The 23189-nt window shown below is 47.9% G+C and overlaps 1 protein-coding gene across 1 annotated transcript in view; it reads right to left on the minus strand.

Annotated features, from left to right (window-relative positions):
- Window positions 1-201: 201 nt before the first annotated feature.
- The window catches only part of MOB1A (MOB kinase activator 1A), a 60616-nt gene continuing 37628 nt past the window's right edge, over window positions 202-23189 (minus strand). The window contains exons 5-6 of the mRNA XM_069766518.1: window positions 3920-4083; window positions 202-1120 (exon numbers count right to left, since the gene is read on the minus strand). Coding sequence (XP_069622619.1) covers window positions 1043-1120; window positions 3920-4083 — 242 coding nt within the window. The 3' untranslated portion in view covers window positions 202-1042. The remainder of the gene's footprint in view (window positions 1121-3919; window positions 4084-23189) is intronic.

The raw sequence follows: 23189 nt of genomic DNA on the forward strand, positions 1-23189 counted from the left end.
ATATAATAAAAAGAAAAAAAAACAAACAAATGAAATGAAAGTTACACTTTAAGATATGTCACTACCTAAATATTCATTTATGTGAAGGGTTAACACAATTTGCATTTATGGGATAAAAGCGGAGCTGTATTGTTAGATGTGACGCTCCTCCTGAAAACGTTACTACCTCACGGGCTACGAAAGATGCAAATTCATACCGGGTGCCGCACTCCTTGCATTGATCGGACTTTTATTTTTCATTTCATAAAACAGAAGACAAGCTAACTTCATTTCAGAAAACCAACGCTGTCATTTTAAAAAAATAGATTTCATTGTAGGAAGTTAAAACTTGTTCCAAAATTAGGAATATTAGACGTGTATTCAATACAACGTCCGCTCATCACATCTAAATCTTATAAAAATGCAAGTCAGATAAAAAACAACTCAAGTGGCAGAAGAAAAAAAAAAGTAAACCCCACGTCCCCATCCCCCCTTCTATATAATCCTTGGGACTTTACTGCCCAAGTCTGAATCTATTGTGGGATCCACTCAAAAGCAGTAACCTATTCATGACTAAAAGACAAAAAAAATATATTTAAAAAAAAAAAAAAAAGTTTGTTGTACATGAAAAGCCTCCGACAGAGTATAAATTGTACATAGAGCGACAGGAGAATAGTAACGCGGAAAGTATACAGTGGTACAGAAAGGCCACGTCTGTTGGATGACTTGCAGCAACAGACCATAAAATAAAAAAAAACATGGTGGGGATTAAGATCTCCTCACACCCTAACAGAAAACCAGCAGATGTGAAGTAGACGGCAGCGTCTCCGCACATCTAGTGGAGTGTTCCTTTAAAGAATCTTTATAAAAGTTCATATAAAAATAACGCAAGGCAATCTCTATGTAAAAGACGACTTCCAGTGGCGATGGCGGCCTCCTCTGGGAATTCAGTGGTAATCGGTTTCCTTCAGGTAGCTAATGGTTATATGAAAGGCTTACAGCTGCTATGTACTGTGAGCAGAGGAGACCAAGTCTCACAGGAAGACCACCCTTCTTCTGAGATTTATCTGTCTTTGGACCCCAGTTTTTCAATCAGTTCCTGGAGGGGAGCCAGCTCTCGGCGGTCAATCAGGTTGAATTCCTGCATGAAAAAAATGACAAGAAACAAATGAGCAACAAGCATCCACCAACCGGACACCTGGTAATCTGGCATGGGGACATTATATAGCATTTCTGGTCCTCTGAGGCGGGTAAAACAGGGGGTGGGGTGGTAATGTCATACCTTCACCTAATATATTTCCAGCACCCTGTACAGATACATCTATAAGGTATATGCCCATCTTGGGGCCAATATTACATTAAGGCTTCCTTCCATTTCTATGCCTTTCATCTGACACAGATTTTGGCACAAATCAGAACATAGTCCACATCCCCACACAGGTGGCCTCGCTCGCTCCCATTTAGTCCACATCCCCACACAGGTGGCCTCGCCCGTACCCATTTAGTCCACATCCCCAAGCGGGTGGCCTCGCTCGCTCCCATTTAGTCCACATCCCCAAGCGGGTGGCCTCGCTCGCTCCCATTTAGTCCTCATCCCCACACAGGTGGCCTCGCCCGTACCCATTTAGTCCACAACCCCACACAGGTGGCCTCGCCCGTACCCATTTAGTCCACATCCCCACACAGGTGGCCTCGCCCGTACCCATTTAGTCCACATCCCCAAGCGGGTGGCCTCGCTCGCTCCCATTTAGTCCACATCCCCACACAGGTGGCCTCGCTCGCTCCCATTTAGTCCACATCCCCACACAGGTGGCCTCGCTCGCTCCCATTTAGTCCACAACCCCACACAGGTGGCCTCGCCCGTACCCATTTAGTCCACATCCCCACACAGGTGGCCTCGCCCGTACCCATTTAGTCCACATCCACACACAGGTGGCCTCGCCCGTACCCATTTAGTCCACATCCCCATGCGGGTGGCCTCGCTCGCTCCCATTTAGTCCACATTCCCAAGCGGGTGGCCTCGCTCGCTCCCATTTAGTCCACATCCCCACACAGGTGGCCTCGCTCGCTCCCATTTAGTCCACATCCCCACACAGGTGGCCTCGCTCGCTCCCATTTAGTCCACATCCCCAAGCGGGTGGCCTCGCTCGCTCCCATTTAGTCCACATCCCCATGCGGGTGGCCTCGCTCGCTCCCATTTAGTTCACATCCCCAAGTGGGTGGTCTCTCTCACTCCCATTTAGTCCACATCCCCAAGCGGGTGGCCTCGCTCGCTCCCATTTAGTTCACATCCCCAAGTGGGTGGTCTCTCTCACTCCCATTTAGTCCACATCCCCATGCGGGTGGCCTCGCTCGCTCCCATTTAGTCCACATCCCCAAGTGGGTGGTCTCTCTCACTCCCATTTAGTCCACATCCCCATGCGGGTGGCCTCGCTCGCCTCATGACTCCTTACTACCAAGACATCATAAATCTCTCCTGATGAACCCGGTTGGGGAAAAAACGTTAAGAGTTTGGTTCCTTCATCTAAAGAGTTTTATTACCATGAATTCCAGCGGCCTGCATGCAGTGCCACGTTGCAGCAGATAAGTACAGCTTATTTTTGGGGACTTACTCTTTTTGTGCCCCTAGTATATTATCTAATACTCTGCAGGACTGCGGTGTGCAATCACATGTGTAGCAACATTTATTTATTTATCAGTGCCATGCAGTGTGGTATTATATATATATCTGCTGAATATCTATGAGTCATTTTGTGTCAGCACCCATTTAATCCTTGTTTAATACAGTAGGGGTGGATTTCTAGTGTTAAGTGCTGCCATGGTACCTAGATACCTTTAAACCCTGAATGTATTTATGATTGGCTAAGGTTGATTGCACTGTCTCTTGTTTACATACATATATCCTACCTTTGGTTAATTATAATATATTTTGTATACTTGTAACAAATCAGCAATATATCATATAGTCAACACCGGCCATCTGTTTCTGACTTTCAGTCTTATACAGGGGTTTCATAGGAGCCAAGAGGCAGCCATCGCACGAGCCACGAGCGGGGGCGCCAACCTCTTCACCCAGGTAGGCGCTCAGATAGAGGTGGTATCTAGGGATAGGTCACTCATTTCTACACATCGACTGAGTGAGTTTGTTGTGACATGGTGGCACTTTCTATATCATCACTATTTAGCCATTAACAATTTTGGTGCTGTTAATTTTGCTTTATGAGGTATGATACTGGGCATACGTGTGTGTGTGTGTGCGTGCATGCGTGTTATATATACGGTATATATATATAAAATCTATCTATAGAGGTAGTTATCTAGTATTGTAATATTATTTACTAGCTAACTAGAGAGTATAGTTAGATTTATCGGGTTATTTTCTCCCTATTATCTCTCAGCCTGGTTTCATTGAGGCATTCCCAGCGAGGAGGACTAATGTTTGGGATTTTTTACCTATGTGTACAATATTAATGGTTAAATTTTAATAGGTGTTTACAACATGTGAACATTCCCAAATTAGAGGTGAAGGTGTTTGGAAAGTCTATTGCATGATTTTTACAAAGGCATTGGCAATCATATGGGAAAAACAATGAAGTCATCAGCTGCTCTCTCTTGGTGCCTAAATTACCTGGGCAAATACTGAGATGTCAGCATGGGGTGTAGACTTTATACAGTAACGGATGACATTATGATTCACCCCAACCACTGATAACACTGCCAGAGGGGATATGCTGGTGAGAATATACTTCTGTGAGAGTGTGCATGCAAGGAATATATATTTTTTTAACCAGGAATAGTCACCATGGTCGTCCTCATAGTGAAGGATTGGAGGTGCTCTTCAGAAAACCCTCACATAACACAATACACCTATATTCACATTTCCACAGAAATCTATGAGCGACCATAAAGGAGGTTCTTACAGGTACACCTGAGCTCTCACCTGTACGAAGAAGATGAAATGTTTAAATGAAGTGTTGAGATGTGCTTCCTCCTGTAGCTGCATAACAGAGTCAAAGTGCTGGTGGTAGATGTGGGCGTACACCCGGAACAGACGCTTCAGTATGGTCTTGGCCACAGACATGAAGTTCTTGGGAAAAGGGACACCTGAGGAATCAAAGATTTAGCATAACTGCATGACATGGTGGTAAAACAGATGAAAGGATAGATGTTATCTGGCACCGCACACTCCCTGTGAACATGCAGACAGTAATATGGCAGAAGCGGAGCGTTCTACAGATATTATTTCTGTATTTCCAATCACATCTGAACTCGGCGATATCGGAGAGTTCCGCCAATTTTAGCCTACTGTGTATGGGGGACGCACCGTACTTGATCTTTCATTATAAGGGATATACAAGTATTGTTTTGTCCACATAGATGATGTGATCAGCCGGCAAACGTACCTTTACTCATCCACTTAATCGCAGCCCTGATTACACGGGCCAACGACTGCTTGACTGATTAATGGCCCGTGTAAAACAGGCCATTTACTAATACATGGAGCCCCATCAGCTAATTGGAGTAGGAAGGGATTTTGGCGGACAGGTCTAGCCTGCGACTCTACAAGAACTGTACATTTCTTACCAAACACTGTATCCAGCAGGAAAGTGGAGAAGAACTGCTGTTACCTAAAAGGGGCTGTCCAGAATTGTCTAATCAAATGATCCGAAAGCAGAAAATGTGACAAAATAATTAGGCCAGGTTCAGATGGGTATTAAAAAATGTGTATAGCACTCTGTATTTCCATTTTTTCAGACCGTATATCAGAGTGATCTGTTTTTGACTTTTTTTTATATTCAAAGCTATTAAAAAAAAAAATGTAAAAAAGCCCAATTCAATTTATGGTAATTTTTACAATAGATCCAATAGAAACACAAGGAATATGTACAGTCTTACATTCAGTCCATGTGCAAACAATAGTGCTGACCTGAAAGAGGTTGATCACTACTAGGACATATCCCACACTTGGCCCCTACAAAATAAAAAAAACAGCTTCTTCTCGCTTCCCGCGCCGGCATTGTTCCCGTGGTGTTGGCACTTCTCCTCCCCGGGGCTCTTGTGCGGTTGTATAACGTGACTCCGGCACCCCAATCAGCGCTGGAGTCAGTGTCTCCGCCTTCGGACAAATTGAACATGAAGAGGAAGTGAGATTAGCTGCAGCCCGGACTTCCTCTTCATGGTCAATTTGTCTGAAGGCGGAGACACTGACTCCAGCGCTGATTGGGAACTGCAGTCACACGTCACAACCTCCCGGGAGAAGAGTATAAGCTTTTTTATTTTATCGGGGCCAAGCTAGGAGTATGACTAGGCGATGTCCAAGTAGTGACAACTTCTTGAACCAACAGTGGTCACTGTTGTCTGTTTTGAACACACAGAATCCCCTAAAAAATGTTCATCTGACTGCGGCCATATTCGCTTGGTAAATCCCCGAATACTCAAGTAGTCCCCTGATTTGTCAATGGTCCTGATGACATGTGGACCACCCAGTGATCGGCTGCTTTCTTCTCCTGCACCTTAGTGACAATGCCAGGCTTTGTGAACTGTTCCGCAGTGTTTTTACATGCCAACTGAGTGGAAGTGCTATTGAGGTTGGTGGGTAGTCGTTCTGGTCATTTTATCGCATCCCCGCTTTATCATTGTATTTTTTTTGTACTAATACTGACCATAAAATATAGTAATTGAGGTTCCCAATGTCCATGGTAATCTATTACACACGAGTACAGCACGCCGTCTACAACTAATATATATATATTTGTCTAAGGGTCACTTCCGTCTGCCTGTCTTTCTGTCACGGTTATTCGTTCGCTGATTGGTCTCGGCAGCTGCCTGTCATGGCCTCCGCGACCAATCAGCGACGGGCACAGTCCGATTAGTCCCTCCCCTACTCCCCTGCACTCACTGCCCGGCACCCGCTCCGTAATCCCCTCCACTCACACAGGGTTAATGGCAGCGGTAACGGCCAGCGGTGTAACGCACTCCGTTACCACTGCTATTAACCCTGTGTGTCCCCAACTATTTACTATTGATGATGCATAGGCAGCAGTAAAAATAGGTCATGTTAAAAAAAACAAAAAAAACCTGCTATACTCACCCTTCCACCGCCTTTGCCGCTCCTCGCCACGCTCCCGGGACCGCTCCATTGCAAGCGGCAGCTTCCGGTGGTACCAGGGCTGGTGTGCGACAAGGACCTGCCGTGACGTCACGGTCATGTGACCGCGACATCATCATAGGTCCTGCTCACACCAGCCCTGGGAGCGGAAGCTGCCGCTTGCAATGGAGCGGTCCCGGGAGCGTGGCGAGGAGCGGCAAAGGCGGCGGATGGTAAGTATAGCAGGACTTCCAACGGGTCTTCGGAAGGTGAGTATATGTTTATATTTTTTTTTAAGTCTCTATACTACGTGGCTCTGTGCTGGCCAATATACTACGTGGCTCTGCTATATACTATGTGGCTGGCCAATATACTACGTGACTGGGTAATATACCGTACTACGTGGCTGGGCAATATACTACGTGGCTGGGCAATATACTACGTGGCTGGGCAATATACTACGTGGCTGGGCAATATACTACGTGGCTGGGCAATATACTACGTGGCTGGGCAATATACTACGTGGCTGGGCAATATACTACGTGACTGGGCAATATACTACGTGACTGGGCAATATACTACGTGACTGGGCAATATACTACGTGACTGGGCAATATACTACGTGACTGGGCAATATACTACGTGACTGGGCAATAACAGGATTTTTGGTTGCTTACCGTAAAATCTGTTTCTCGGAGCCTTCATTGGGGGACACAGGAACCATGGGTGTATGCTGCTGCCACTAGGAGGCTGACACTATGCAAATAAAAAAGTTAGCTCCTCCTCTGCAGTGTACACCCTACCGACAGGAAGTAGGATATTCAGTTAGTGAGAAAGCAGTAGGAGAAGCAACGTGTAAAAGAGAAAGAATAATAATATAATAATAATAAACTTTATATAGCGCCAACAAAATCCACGGCGCTTCACAGATTAACAGCTTCAAACACTCAGTGTTCAAAGAACCCAAACGTAGACAGTAAACAGAGCTGTTCAACTTGGGAGGGTGCTGTGTCCCCGAATGAAGGCTCCGAGAAACAGATTTTACGGTAAGCAACCAAAAATCCTGTTTTCTCTATCGCCTTTCATTGGGGGACACAGGAACCATGGGACGTCCCAAAGCAGTCCCTGGGGTGGGAAAAACAGACTTCCATCAGGTCCGAGGACTCACCACTGCCGCCTGCAGGATCCTTCTGCCCAGGCTGGAGTCCGCCGTAGTTCGGCGAAACGTGTGGATGGAAGACCAGGTTGCCGCTTTGCAAAGCTGTCGGCGAAAGCCCTGTGACGTACCGCACTGGAAGCACCGACTGCCCGGGTAGAGTGAGCCTTCATCTCAGGAGGGGGCCCTCTGTGCTTGACCCGGTAAGCTTCCAAAATTGCCGTTCTGATCGAGCGAGCAATCGTCGCCTTGGAAGCCGGCAGGCCTCTACGCACGCCATCAGGGATGGCGAAAAGAGAATCCATCTTTCGGAAAGCGGCCGTGCTAGCCAGGGAGATCCTCACTGCCCTGACGAGGTCCAGCCTGTTCAACGATCGCTCCAGAGGATGAGTCGGAGCTGGACAAAAGGAAGGTAGAACGAAGTCCTCGTTGAGGTGGAAAGATGAAAACCACCTCGAGAAAGGAAGGAAGGCGGAGGCCTGGGACCACCTTATCCTGGTGGAAAATCAAGAAAGGAGGTCGGCAGGAAATGGCAGTCAACTAAAAAACGCGGCGGATCGAAGAGATGGACCTGAGAAATGCCACCTTCCGAGATAGAACTGACAGGGAAAACTCCCTGAGAGGCTCAAAGGGGGGAACCCCTAAGAACAACCAACACAACCTTTAAATCCCATGAATCCACAGAGGCCCTGAATGGAGGGACAGCGTGGACTACTCCTTGAAGGAAGGTCTTAACCTGTGGCTGAGGAGATAAAGTCTTCTTAAAGGGAAGAAGAGCGCAGGAACCTGGCCCTTTTGGGAACTGAGAGCGAAGCCCGAATCCAGTCCTGCCTGAAGGAAAACCAAATGGAAGGCAGGGAAAAAGGACATAGGTTAAAAGCGGTTGGACTCGCATCAGCGAAAGTAAGCCTTCCAGGTACAATAGTAGATCCTGGAAGAAGACGAAGGCTTCCTAGCCTGGATTATAGTGTGACTCATCCGGGCCGAAAGGCCGGACGCTCTTAAAACAGTGGAGTCCACAGCCACACCGTTAAACTGAGCGACCGATAATTCGGGTGGCAGATCGGACCCTGAGACAGCAGATCGGGTCTGTTTGGAAGGCACCAGGGGTGTCCGCGAGAAGATTGACGATGTCTGCAAACCAAGACCTCCTGGGCCAATCCGGGACGATCAGAATGACCGGCACCCATCCCGCCTTGATCTTTTTCGACAGCTTGGAAAGCAAGGGAAGGGGTGGGAACCGATAGGGGAGCAGGAACTGCGACCAAGGAATGGCCAAAATGTCAACACCACTGAGAGGATCACGGGACCCTGGGCCAACCCGAGGGACCTCCTGTTCAATCGGGACGCCATGAGGACCACCTCTGGAGTCCCCCATCGAAGAGCAATCCGACAGGAAACCTCCTGAAGTACCATTCCTCTGCCGCGAGACCCTCGAAGCCGAGGAAGTCGGCGGCCTAAATGTCCACGCCGGGGACATGCACCGCGGAGCTCACCAGGACCGTTGCCTCTGTCCAAAGGAGGATCCTGGAATCTCGGCCGAGGCCAGAGAACGCCGAGTCCACCCCTGGTGGTAGACGTATGCCACTGCTGTGTCATTGTCTGTCTGGGTTCGAATTGGCAGGCTGCTGAGAATCCTTGCCCAGTGAAGGCAAGACCGAAAGATGATCCGGAACTCGAGAACATTGATCGGCAAAGAGGACTCCTGCGCCGACCAACAACCCTGAAAGAACAGGAGACAAAGCCCCGCGCCTCCGCCGAGCGGGCTGGCGTCCGTCGTCACCACCTGCCAGGGATCTGGAAGGAAGGATATGCTGAGAAGGATCTACTCTGGGATAAGAGAAGTGACCTCGGCCACCAGTCGAGGAACCATTTGACCCGGGAGAAAACCGCATCGGACGATGCAGGGAGAAGACAGACCTGTCCCCTGTGATAGAATAGCCTGCTGAAGAAGTCTTGAATGAAACGGGCGAAGGGAAAATTGCTTCCGATGTTGCAGCCAACCTCCTTAGGGCCTTTAAGGCCCATCGGAAAGGAGGGGAGCCGAGAACCAAGCGAACTTCCTGACAAAGGAGGGATATCTTGTCTTCGGGAAGGAAGACTCTGGTCCGACAAGTGTCGAAGAACATGCCCGGAGATACGAGGCGCTGAACAAGACGGAACTTCTTCCTGTTGACGAGCCACCCGCAACGGTTAGAATGTCGGGAAAGATGGATAGACTTTCGGGAGCCTGAAACCGAAATTCCTGAGCCTCCATGGAAGCGATTACTGAACGAGGGGATATCGTCCTGAAGTGTCTACGACGAAACTTCTTGTTCAGCAAATTGAGATCCGGACTGGGACGAACCTTGTCGTTCTCTGTCAGTACAAAAAGATTCGAAGAGAAGCCTGTGAACCGTTCCTGTTCTGGGACGGGAACGATTACTCCGGGTTTAAGGAGGGAAACAATGGCAGTAAAGAAAACCCGGGACTAGAGCGGGGTCTCTCGTAGGTTGGGATTTGAAGAAAACTATCCCAGGACCGTGAAATGAAGATTTTGTGTCTAGAGGTAACAGGTGCCCTGGCCCATGCGACCTCTGCTGAGGAGACCCAGACGTCCCTGAGGAACAGGAGACGGTTGCCCAGTCTGAGAAACGGACTGGGGTCTAGTCGTGGGTCATGCCTAGGTGGAACTTCCAGTCCTGGACCTGGAGAATCCACCTTAGGAGTAGCAGGCACGTCAGGAAAGAATGAGCCGAAGAATACCTTTTTCTCTTAACGTGCCTGTGGCCTCTGCAGTTGCGAAGAAGAATCTGATGCCGCAAAACTACGAGAAAGGTCGAAAAGACCAAAGTAGCCGCCTAAGGTGGAGAAGGGGACTGGTGCCACCAGTGGCGTCCTTAATAATTTGGTCCAGCTTGGAACCGAAAGGACGTGAACCTTGAAAAGGCAGGCTAGTGAGGGACTTCTTCGATGACTTGAGCCAAACAGTGCGACAGCTGGCAACGACATTACTGGGCGCCTGTGCGGCAGAAGACGCGACGTCCCGGGAACAAATTATTCCCTGGCATGAGTAATCTGGGTGGCAAGTTCCGCCAGCCGGTCTGACGGAGCTCCAGCTTGAATGCCCCAACGGAGTTGTTTAGCCCCTCAGATACAGACTTCGAAACCCATGAGGAAGCCAAAGCCGGGCATTGGGATGATGCGGCAGTTTCGAAAGCCGACTTCACGAAGGATTCCATGATACCATCGATGGAATCTTTCAGAGCCGCCCACCGGACAGCGTAAGGACTGTGTTGGCGGCAAGTCTAGCAGCCGACGGATCCACAGGGGGAGAGGTCGTTCTCTAACGCCTCTCATTCCGGTTGGCAATGAGATCCGGAGGAAAGAGACTCCAAGACGCTTGTCTCTTTGAGAACGTCTGGTCGAATTCGCTCTCTCTGGCCAGAAGTTCCTCGAATTCAGGATGAGGAGCAAATACCTTGGGAGGTAGTTTAGACCGTCTAAACGAAACCGCCTGATCTGCGGGTTTCGTAGAGGAATCTTCGATGCCACAGGTCTGACTGGTCGCTCCAATGAGGCTTTGAACCATATCCCTCATGTTAGCGATTTGGTTCGAATCCGGCCCCAAATTATCCTCCGAAGGCGCATCAGAGAAAGCCTCGCCTGACTCAGCGGAGGAGGATCGGGAGGACGCCGACCGCAGAGGAGGACCGAGTGGCGAGATGGAGCGAGAAGAGGACTCAGACCGGCGTTCCTGTCTGGACCTTTTGCAGCTAGCCTTGGAGGGCTTGGACGGAGCTTCCTGCGACCCGGTGGCTACTGCGGGGGTCTGCAGGGGTAACCGATCCAGCACGGAAACCAGGGTTTGAGACACCCCTGTTAAATTGGCCACCGATTGAGACAGAGAGGAGGCCCAGCCTGGGATGGGTATCACTCTGGGGCGGATCGGCTGGGGGATCCTGGGAGGTGGGAACAATCGGGTTGCTGCAGGACAGACATAGCGGGGGGGGGTCAGTCTGCGGTGCAGAGCTACTTACGGCAGACGAAATCCGGAGGAAGCTGTCCGGCTAGATGGTATGGACCTCCGGCGAGAAATAGACCCTTAAGCAGGAGGGTGGTAAGGCCTGCTGCCGTAATCTTGATCGATCTGCGTTGCTTAAAATTAACTTTCATTGCTGGGGTTCGAACTCACAGCTCTCTGTTTGCAAGCCTGCACACCTTACCACTGTACTACATCACTCTCTTGTTCCGGAGGAGGGGACTCGTGGTTCAGGAGTCCCAAGATGGCGCCGGTGGGAGGAGAAAAGGCGGTTCTCAGTGAAATTGTCGGGCGGGAGAAAAGCCCGCCCAACGAACAAAGAAAGGGGGCGGAGTCCGGCACCGGAAGTAGGCCCAGGCAGAAGCCGGGGCCTAAATTAGCAATCGGTGACCGGCATGGAAGGGCCGCAGCGGAGAACAGTGCGCCGCAGAAGGCGATGGGTGAGCGGCCGCCTACAGCGGCGGGAGTAGCGCAGCCACAGGTCCAAAGCGGTGTGGCGGTCTGGCAAGCCGCCGCGCTGAGGGAGGATGAGCGGCACTGTAAGCGGCCAGAGGGACGCAGCTGCAGGGGGCCCGAAGCGATGCGGCGGCCGGCAAAGCCGCCGCGCTGAAAAGAAATGAACGGCCGCATACAGCGGCCGGATCAGGGAAGCCAGAGAGGGCCGAAGCGATGTGGCGGCTGGGAAGCCGCCGCGCTGAAAAGAGCCACTGAGGGCCGAAGCCGCCGCGCTGAAGCTGGGGCTGGGAAGCCTGCAGGACCCGAGGCGGAAATGTCCCCCCCCCCCCTGAGCAAGGCCACGCAGATAGCGTGCCTGGACAAGAAGCGGCGCGGTGGTCCATAAAGGCAGCCGCGCCGGAACAGGGGACAGGGAGGCCGCATCCACGGAAGTGGCGCGGCTGAAAAGAGATGCGATTCGCATCAGAAAACCCCCTAAATAGGAACCCCTTTTTTTTTTTTCTGGGATCCAGGGAAGCCACAGGGTGGGGCGGGAAAATACTCACCTAAACATCCCCCGCCGGTACTAACCTGGAAGGAATGAGACGTCCACGGAGCTGATGGACGTCCTCGTCTCCTCCGACCGACAGGCTCTGGTGGGCGAGTGGGTGGGGGACAGAGCCAGGACCGGACTTCTGAGCACGCTTGTGTGCTAGGATCTTGGTCCTGGAGAGGGATCTATGAGGATACGGGATGGCAGTACACGCCGTACTCATAGTCCGCATAGTGGGACTACAGGTGTGACTGTTCACCCTGTATCCCTCCGGAAAAACCTGAAAGGAAACGACGCACATTGAGGTAGATAAGGGTCTAATGAAAGACCCGTGTCCACCTCCTACTGACACTAAGCTAAACTGAATATCCTACTTCCTGTCGGTAGGGTGTACACTGCAGAGGAGGAGCTAACTTTTATTTGCATAGTGTCAGCCTCCTAGTGGCAGCAGCATACACCCATGGTTCCTGTGTCCCCCAATGAAAGGCGATAGAGAAATACTACGTGACTGGGAGATATACTACGTGACTGGGAAATATACTACGTGACTGGGAAATATACTACGTGACTGGGAAATATACTACGTGACTGGGAAATATACTACGTGACTGGGAAATATACTACGTGACTGGGCAATATGCTACGTGGCTGGGCAATATACTACGGGGACATGCATATTCTAGAATACCCGATGCGTTAGAATCGGGCCACCATCTAGTTCAATATAGTTTCATAGGTTCAAAAAAAAAAAAAAGCCTACGGTAGGTCCATCAAGTTCAACCTTTGTCCAATTATATATATTTTTTGTCACTAAATTATCTATAGCGATTACATCAAATCTCTCCATTCTTTTGAATAAAATTGATCTGTCATCACTCCTGTGGATGATGGGGCTGATATTTTACGTAATGTGCACAGTTGATCACCTTTCAGCTATGTACTAATCCATCAGTACAATCCTGGAGTTCACTTCTGATGGACAGTAATCCGGGATCTTGTATGAAGGCTTGAGTGTAGAGTTTAGCCATTATATACAGAAAAATTACCCAGAAGGGTAGACAATTCCTGTACTCATCTCATCCCTCGTTACTTATGATCTCTTATATAATTTCTTCTTGGTTCAAAGTTCAAACTTTTGTCCTCTCAAAGTTTTGCATGGTTCAGCTATTGGTGAAAGTCAAAGAGGAACAAGCAGTCCGCTGAGCAGTGGGCCCCTTCATCTGTGTTTTTGGCCCTGCTCATCTTCCAGAGAGGCTGGGTTAGAGGCCTATGGATCTACAGAACCTATACAAGCCGGTAGACCACACTGCTCAGGCCTCGGAGGAGAGTGGAGCAAAGCTGATCACAGCTGAAAGGACACAGCGCTTAGTTGCGTTTAAAACTTTTGTTCTAGTGACTGCGAATGTCTAAAGACCAGGGACCCCCAATTAAAATTTTGGACATCACTACAGATTTTCTGGTTTTACGAGTATACAGCTTAACCCCTTAGTGACCAAGCACAATTTTTCTAATCTGACGTTTCACTGTATGTGGTAATAAGTGGAATGTTTCAACACACTCCAGTGATTCTGATTGCTTTACCGTGACACATTGTACTTTATGTTAATGGTACATTTACTTAGTTTTTGTGTGAAAATATCTGAAATTGGACATACAATTCAATGTTGAATGTTTTCACCCTTTAAGGTCACAGCCAATTTTTGATTGTGCATTTTTATTTTTTCCTCTCCTTTTTCAAATAGCCATAACCTTTCGATGAGGCCTTGTTTTGTATGGGACGGGTTGTAGTTTTGAATGACACCATTTATTTTATCATATAGAGTAAAGGAAAATGGCATTAAAATGTCAAGTGTCGTGATACGGTGAATGTACAGTAATTTCACCATTGTTTTTTTGGGGGGGAGGGGGGGACATTTTGGATGTGTGCACACGTTGCGTTTTTTTCGCTATAAAAACGCATACATATGCATCCTATCATTTAGAATGCATTCTGCAATTTTTGTGCACACGATGCGTTTTTTTTCCCGCGAAAAAAAAAAATCGCATTGCGGTAAAAAACGCATCATGTTAATTAATTTTGCGTTTTTCCCGCTATATAATGCATTGGGAAAGCTCCGGAAAAAGGCAAAAAAAATGTGGTAAAAACGCGAAAAAAACGCATGCAGTTTTCTTGCAGAAAATGTCCGGTTTTCTTCAGGAATTTTCTGCAAGAAATTCTTACGTGTGCACATACCCTTTCTCTGTCAGTTTGATTATGAAAATACCAAACATGGATAGGTTTTTACATAGGTTGTAGCCTACTTTGGACACATCATACTAAGAGAGCAATCACTGGAGAAGGACATCATGGTCAGAAGAATAGAAGGAACAAGGCAAAGACAGAAGATCAGCAACTGGATGGCTTGATATTATCAAGATAACAGCGAAGAAGACCCTGGTGGACCTATCTAGGCCGCACAAGATCGATCTTCCTACAGAGCACTCAAGCACCAAGTCGGCATGGATTAAGAAAGCAAAGCGGTAAATAATTATAGTAATGTACTCTATTTTTCACGGGACCATAAGACGTACCCCAAATTTTGGGAAGGAAAAAAGGGGGGGGGGGGGGGGCGAAAGTTTTGTTTTTTTATAAAAATGGTGGTGGGTCTTATAATCCATTTTTACGGTAGCTTACCACGGGTGGGGTGTGACTGCAAAGTTATGAATCCCCCCAGTGCACGCGCTGTGGGGATTAGCCAGTTTCAGACCTGTGACCAGAGGGTATGAATGAGTTATAAAAAAAGAAAAAAAAATTTTCAGCTCACCCAACAGGGATCCACAAGCGATACCAACATCCGAGCAGGGAAAATGTCCAGCCCAGGACGTGGTAGAAGCACAAAGAGTTCGGTAATCCAGCTCCAGGAAAAAGGGAAAATTCTGATATATTAAAATCGCACAAGACTAAGAACACGTTTGTGTTCGAAACGCTTACAGTGAGGGCTGATATGTGATCCCTATGCCTAGCCACCTATTGGGATCGACTATTTTATGGATTTGTTTCAATAAAGTTTATTGGATTTTAATACATCAGAATTTTCCCTTTTTCCTGGAGCTGGATTACCGAACTCTTTATGCATGAGTTATACATACCATCTGGCCAGTGGGCGCAGCCTCGCTCTCCATACATTTGTATGGAGCGAAGCCATGCCCTCTAGCCGGCCACAACCACAGCCGGCCATCTGAGCCACTGGTGAGGCGCAGTCTTGGCTCAATACAAGTGTATGAAGTGGGGGGTATGCATAACTCATACATACCCTCCGTTCCATGGTCTGAAACTGGTTAATCCGTGCAGCACACAGTGCGTGCGCTGGGTGATTCATAAGTCTGCAAGGGGTTAAAAATAAACTTAAAAAAAAAAAACACATGTCAGCAAGCGGAGCATATACTTACTTTGGAGAAAAGTATCTACACCAAAAGGAATAAGCTGGACATCTTCCACAAGCTGTGGCAACCGTGGATGGACTTGAATTAGGATGATAAATGAGAATATAGGGAACCTAGTATTCAATGGAAATATAACGGATGTTTATTCAAATGTTTGTATGATGATGGGAAGTGGGGTGGCTCTGGCTGAGGTCTCTGGGGTTGGGCGGGGTGGGGGGGCTCTGGGTCAGGGGGAAAAAGTTATCTGTAAATGTTTAATGAAACATTGCCATGAGAAATATTCTGATTGTTTATTCTTTGCGGATAATAAAAATCTATCTGATAAAAAAAAACAAAACATGTCTTTCTTTGCAGAATTTTTCTTTCAAACCGGCCTAAAACGTTTGCACAGTGCTGTAAGCAACTATATAAATGCAGCAATAATACATCAATGACATAGGATAGCAGTAATCTCACACTGAAGGGTTCTAGTCTATTGTGTTACACAGCTTTAGCTAATCTATCCTGCCTCTTAATTGCGACAACTAACAGGGAGAAACTTATTACAAGCAGGAGGCAGAAGAGAAACTAAAGCAGCATCTCACGGAATACACTGGAGGATCTTCATCACATGTTAGGGCATGTTAGGTTAGGCTATGGGTTTTACTAGATGGACTTAAAGTCTTCCTTCAACCTTAGCTATGTTACTATCTGCACACTTACAAAACTATAGAAATGCAGAATGACCCAGGGGACCTGTGACTAATCATTGTAAGCATTAAGCACATCACTGCGCCATTATAAGAAGCAGAAATTACATCTTCAGCACAACTATGTTTAGAGAACACATGGAGGAAAAACATCACAGCAAGTTAAGAGACTGACCTCCTGTCTACACAAAACTGGGCTAGTCATTCTGGACATCACAGCTGCCCATAATAAAGCGAGCCGGGATGAAACAAATTACTCACCTACAATTTTGCAGGTAGATTGGAATTACTCAAGATTACCTATAGCACTTTATTAATGACCCCATGTCCCCATAAAAGTGGCAGCAGTGTACTGGGCCCGTGTAAAGCACCAACATACCAGAAAACACAGTGACTAGTATAAAAGTAATCTGACTTTATCTAGAGACTAGGCTACATCTTTAGTTTCATGTACACACTGGTGTGACTCAACTTCCTATTGGGAACCACAAGCAAATTACGAAATTAGACATTTTTATAAGAAAACACGGGTTTAGCTTCTGCCGCTGTCAGCAGGCGCTGGAAAACTCATTTAATGTGAAGTTCCAGTTTAGAGTAACTTTAAATAACACTAGGAAATTGGTTGTAGCGTAATCCCCCAAGTGTCAGAACCACTCCCCTACAAGCAGCATAGTAAATCATAGCCCATATATACAAGTCTGAATGATCACACATGGAGGCAGAGACCTCAGGAGAAATAACCGATGTATATTTACCTGGAATACATAATTAGAAAACATTATCTAAATTGGATTTAATGGGTATTTAATTTTTTGTATGTGACCAACTACCCCTTTAAAAATAAGTTCTCACTAGCCACCAGAGAATGCAGAATAGCAGCTCAATTGTTAACTTTGCTGTATAGACTTTGGCAGGATCTCTGGAGGATATATGCAAAAGATTAATGTTGAAAGATAACGATTGATAACCTTTTTTTGTATTGCTGTGTCCCAGGTCTTCCCCGCCAGCAGATGTTATGGGAAGGGTCAGCCATGTTTAATCAGTAATTAAAGGCTACCTATAAATGATGAGCTCTAGTGAGCTGCTGGAGGCGGAAATAAAGCAATATAAGGTCCCAATACACCCAGATTAGGCTCTGTAGGCAGCACCCTTGTAACAAACTGGAAGGGCTGAAGACTGGTGAAAGTCTATACACTTCCATTAGCTACAGTTGCCATAAACGACATATTTACTGCTGTTATATGGGCACAAACGGACGATTGCGGGTTTCCAATATGGCCGTCCTCATGAAAGATTTTAAAGAAGAAATTAAAGCAACATTAATGAGCTGTAATTGTTACAAGAATCATTGTCTTTAAGCCATGGATGGAGATTACCCTCACCCAGCTTGTTGCTACTTGCACAAGAATGAAGACTTTTACATCATCTGCAGCCTACACCTAGGAAACTTTCAGGTCGGGCAAACCTGAGTCATCCATGTACGAGAAGAATGAGGTACTGAAGCGGCTGGGGAAGGGCTGAGGCTACGTCACACCCTTACACCCATGTAAGAACACATGGCAAACATTAGCCTAGAAGGTCCATCAGTCAGAACCAATGGTGTCCTACAGAAGATAAAGGTCACGGAATAGCGCACTAGACTGTGCCAAGTCCATAAGTGGGAAACCGACATCTGTCGATTAGACACCACATCAGCCTTGTAGATTGTGAGCCCTCGCGGGCAGGGTCCTCTCTCCTCCTGTACCAGTTGTGACTTGTATTGTTCAAGATCATTGTACCTGTTTTTATGTATACCCCTCCTCACATGTAAAGCGCCATGGAATAAATGGCGCTATAATAATAAATAATAATAATAATCAGCCCATGGGTGGTGGGTCACAGTCCAGCACCCGGTCAGTCACAGCAGTTGTAAAAAGAACACGGCATCAAAGTAGGGTCCCACCTTGAAGTACGATACAAAAAGAGATTTGGTACTCAAAGGACTTATAAATGACTAGATGGTGGCCCGATTCTAACGCATCGGGTATTCTAGAATATGTATGTATGTATATAGCAGCCACTTTGTATATAGCACAGGCCACGTAGTATATAGGAGTACTACGTGGCCTGTGGTATATACCATGTGGCTGCTATATACATACATACATATTGTAGAATACCCGATGCATTAATATAGGCCACACACTAAATAACACAGCCCACGTAGTATATAACACAGCCCACACATATACTGCGTGGCTGCTATATACTAACACAGCCCACGTAGTATGTAACACTGGCCACGTAGTATATACACAGCCCAGGTAATATATAGCACAGCCCACATAGTATCTAACAGTGGCCACGTTATATATAGCACGCAGTATAGAACACAGCCACGTAGTATATAACACTGCCCAAGTAGTATATAGCAGCCATGTAGTATAGAACACAGCTCACATAGTATCTAAACACTGGCCAGGTAGTATATAGCAGCCACATAGTATATTACACAGCCCACGTAGTATACAGCAGTGTGGGCACATATCCCTGTTAAAAAAAATAATTAAAATAAAAAATAGTTATATACTCACCCGCCGGGATCCAGCGAACCTCTGGCGATGCGCGCGCGGCTGCCGCCATCTTTCGTTCCCAGGATGCATTGCGAAATTACCCAGATCACTTAGCGGTCTCGCGAGATCGCTAAGTCTTCTGGGTAATTTCACAATGCGCATCGTCGGGACTATGGAAGGTGAGAATAGCAAGTTTTTTGTTTTTATTATTTTTAACATTAGATCTTTTTACTATTGAAGCTGCATATGCAGCATCAATAGTAAAAACTTGGTCACACAGTGTTAATAGCGGCGGTAACGGAGTGAGTTACCCACGGCATAACGTGGTCCGTTACCGCTGGCATTAACCCTGTGTGAGCGGTGACTGGAGGGGAGTATGGAGCGGGCGCCAGGCACTGACTGCAGGGGAGTAGGGAGGGACTAATTGGACTGTGGCCGTCGCTGATTGGTCGTGGCAGCCAGTACAGGCAGCTGGCGAGACCAATCAGCGACTTGGATTTTCATGAGAGAAAGAGGCCGCGACCAATGAATATCCGTGACAGACAGACAGACGGAAGTGACCCTTAGACAATTATATAGTAGATTATTTTTCAATGCAACCCGCATGTTTCCTATTATGTTTTGGTCAAAGCTGATTTTTGCCAGTTAAATGGATTGCTGATGGAGAGAATAGGACGAGGAAAAGACAAAGGTGCCGGTGGATCAGCGGATCCCTGATACGGAGACAAGGTACTTACAAATGTGCTTTCTGCAGAACAGCTTTCCACTGATCCAGTAGCAAAACTGATCCAAAAGATAAAGGGAATCTGACAACAGATTTTTACTACTCCACCTGAGAGCAGCATGATATATTTATTTTACTCACGTATGTAGCGCCATTAATTCCCCAGTGTTTTAAGGTACCTTCACACTAAACGACGCTGCAGCGATCCAGACAACGATCCGGATCACTGCAGCGTCGCTGTTTGGTCGCTGGAGAGCTGTCACACAGACCGCTCTCCAGCGACCAACGATGCCGGTAACCAGGGTAAACATCGGGTTACTAAGCGCAGGGCCGCGCTTAGTAACCCGATGTTTACCCTGGGTACCATCCTAAAAGTAAAAAAAACAAACACTTCATACTTACCTTCCGCTGTCTGTCCCCGGCGCTGTGCTTCTCTGTACTGGCTGTGAGCACAGCGGCCGGAAAGCAGAGCGGTGACGTCACCGCTGTGCTTTCCGGCCGCTGTGCTCACAGTGAGTGCAGGAAAGCAGGAAAGCACAGCGCCGGGGACAGACAGCGGAAGGTAAGTATGTAGTGTTTGTTTTTTTTACTTTTAGGATGGTACCCAGGGTAAACATCGGGTTACTAAGCGCGGCCCTGCGCTTAGTAACCCGATGTTTACCCTGGTTACCAGCGAAGACATCGCTGAATCGGTGTCACACACGCCGATTCAGCGATGTCTGCAGGAGATCCAGCGACCAAAAAGTTCTGGCCCTCTAGCCCCGACCAACGACATCACAGCAGGATTCTGATCGCTGCTGCGTGTCAAACTAAACGATATCGCTAGCCAGCACGCTGCAACGTCACGGATCGCTACCGATATCGTTTAGTGTGAAGGTACCTTTACACACATTATCATCGCTCTCCCCGATGGGGCTCACAATCTAAATTCCCTAACAGTATGTCTTTGTTATGTCACGTGGGAGGTAATCGGAGTGTCTGGAGGAAACCAACGCAAACATGGAGAGAACATACAAACTCCTCGCAGATGTTGTCCTTTGTGGGATTTGAACCCAGGACCCCAGCGCTGCAAGGCTGCAGTGCTAACCACTGAGCCAGGGGCAGAGACCCCGATTCCAGCATGGTATCACTTTCTGGGCTGATTGCTGCAGTTTTGATACAATAACTTTTCTCTGCTGCAAAGAAAAATTCTCTCAATGCTGAACTCTGTATAACCCCATCCACAGCACTGATTAGCAGCTGTGTACACTGTGCATAGGCAGAAAGCTAATTATCAGTAGTGGGCAGCAGTTGGGCTACCTGGCAGCAAGTCATGTAGCCCTAATGAGAATTTCCTGCTGATGAAACGGATTACATAAAGCCTACAACAAGCAGCTCAGTAAGGGACATTGCTGCAATCCGGGTATGTACACTTACTGTGTGCCGCTCTCAGATTATGTGTCAACAACCTGGTGACAGATTCCCTTTAATAGGGAACGTGTATATGAAATGTATGGATTGCAGTGAAAAATGAACCACCACATGTATCATTTACTTGCCAAGTTTCCTCTCATATAGCCTTGGTGGTAAGGACCTTTACTTGGTACATACATTACAGAGGTTAGTAAAGCAATGTGAACAAAGCCTAACATGTTAAATAAAATGCATCTGATCCAGACTTAGGCTACGTTCACATTAGCGTTTCGCTAATGTGCGTCGCTGTTGCGTCGGCGACGCGCCCCTATGTTTAACCCCTTCCCGACCCATGACGCCACGTAGGCGTCATGAAAGTCGGTGCCATTCCGACCCATGACGCCTATGCGGCGTCATGGAAAGATCGCGTCCCTGCAGATCGGGTGAAAGGGTTAACTCCCATTTCACCCGATCTGCAGGGACAGGGGGAGTGGTAGTTTAGCCCAGGGGGGGTGGCTTCACCCCCTCGTGGCTACGATCGCTCTGATTGGCTGTTGAAAGTGAAACTGCCAATCAGAGCGATTTGTAATATTTCACCCATTATAACGGGTGAAATATTACAATCCAGCCATGGCCGATGCTGAAATATCATCGGCCATGGCTGGAAATACTAGTGTGCCCCCACCCCACCCCTCCGATCGCCCCCCCACCCCCCCGATCTGGCCGGTACACTGCTCCGGCTCCCCTCCGTCCAGTGCTCCGCTCCCCCCCGTGCTCGTGCCCGCTCCCCCCGTGCTCCAATCACCCCCCCGTGCTCCAATCACCCCCCCTGCACTCCGATCCACCCCCCCCCGTGCTCCGTTCCACCCCCCCGTGCTCCATTCCAGTCCCCCCGTGCTCCGTTCCACGCCCCCCGCGCTCCGTTCCACCCCTCCCGCGCTCCGATTCCTCCCCCCGTGCTCCGATCCCCCCCCCCGTGGTCCCCCCCCACCCTATCATACTTACCGATCCAGCCGTGGTCCCGTCCGTCTTCTCCCGGGCGCCGCCATCTTCCAAAATGGCGGGCGCATGCGCAGTGCGCCCGCCGAATCTGCCGGCCGGCAGATTCGTTCCAAAGTGCATTTTGATCACTGAGATATAATCTATCTCAGTGATCAAAATAAAAAAAATAATAAATTACCCCCACCCCTTTGTCACCCCCATAGGTAGGGACAATAAAAAAATAAAGAATTTTTTTTTTTTCCACTGTTAGAATAGGGTTAGGGTTAGGGTTAGGGTTAGGGGTAGGGTTAGGGGTAGGGCTAGGGGTAGGGTTAGGGGTAGGGTTAGGGGTAGGGTTAGGGGTAGGGTTAGGGTTAGGGGTAGGGTTAGGGCTAGGGGTAGGGCTAGGGGTAGGGTTAGGGGTAGGGTTAGGGGTAGGGTTAGGGCTAGGGTTAGGGTTAGGAATGTGCACACGTATTCTGGTCCTCTGCGGATTTTTCCGCTGCGGATTTGATAAATCCGCAGTGCTAAACCGCTGCGGATTTATGGCGGATTTACCGCGTTTTTTTCTGCGCATTTCACTGCGGTTTTACAATTGCGATTTTCTATTGGAGCAGTTGTAAAACCGCTGCGGAATCCGCACAAAGAAGTGACATGCTGCGGAATGTAAACCGCTGCGTTTCCGTGCAGTTTTTCCGCAGCATGGGCACAGCGATTTTTGTTTCCCATAGGTTTACATTGAACTGTACACTCATGGGAAACTGCTGCGGATCCGCAGCGTTTTCCGCAGCGTGTGCACATACCTTTAGAATTAGGCTATGTGCACACGGTGCTGATTTGGCTGCGGATTGGCCGCTGCGGATTCGCAGCAGTGTTCCATCAGGTTTACAGTACCATGTAAACATATGAAAAACCAAATCCGCTGTGCCCATGGTGCGGAAAATACCACGCGGGAACGCTGCGTTGTATTTTCCGCAGCATGTCAATTCTTTGTGCGGATTCCGCAGCGTTTTACACCTGTTCCTCAATAGGAATCCGCAGGTGAAATCCGCACAAAAAACACTGGAAATCCGCGGAAAATCCGCAGGTAAAACACAGTGCCTTTTACCCGCAGATTTTTCAAAAATGGTGCGGAAATATCTCACACGAATCCGCAACGTGGGCACATAGCCTTAGGGTTAGGGTTGGAATTAGGG

Source organism: Ranitomeya imitator, chromosome 4, assembly GCF_032444005.1.
Source record: "Ranitomeya imitator isolate aRanImi1 chromosome 4, aRanImi1.pri, whole genome shotgun sequence".
Lineage (NCBI taxonomy): Eukaryota > Metazoa > Chordata > Amphibia > Anura > Dendrobatidae > Ranitomeya > Ranitomeya imitator.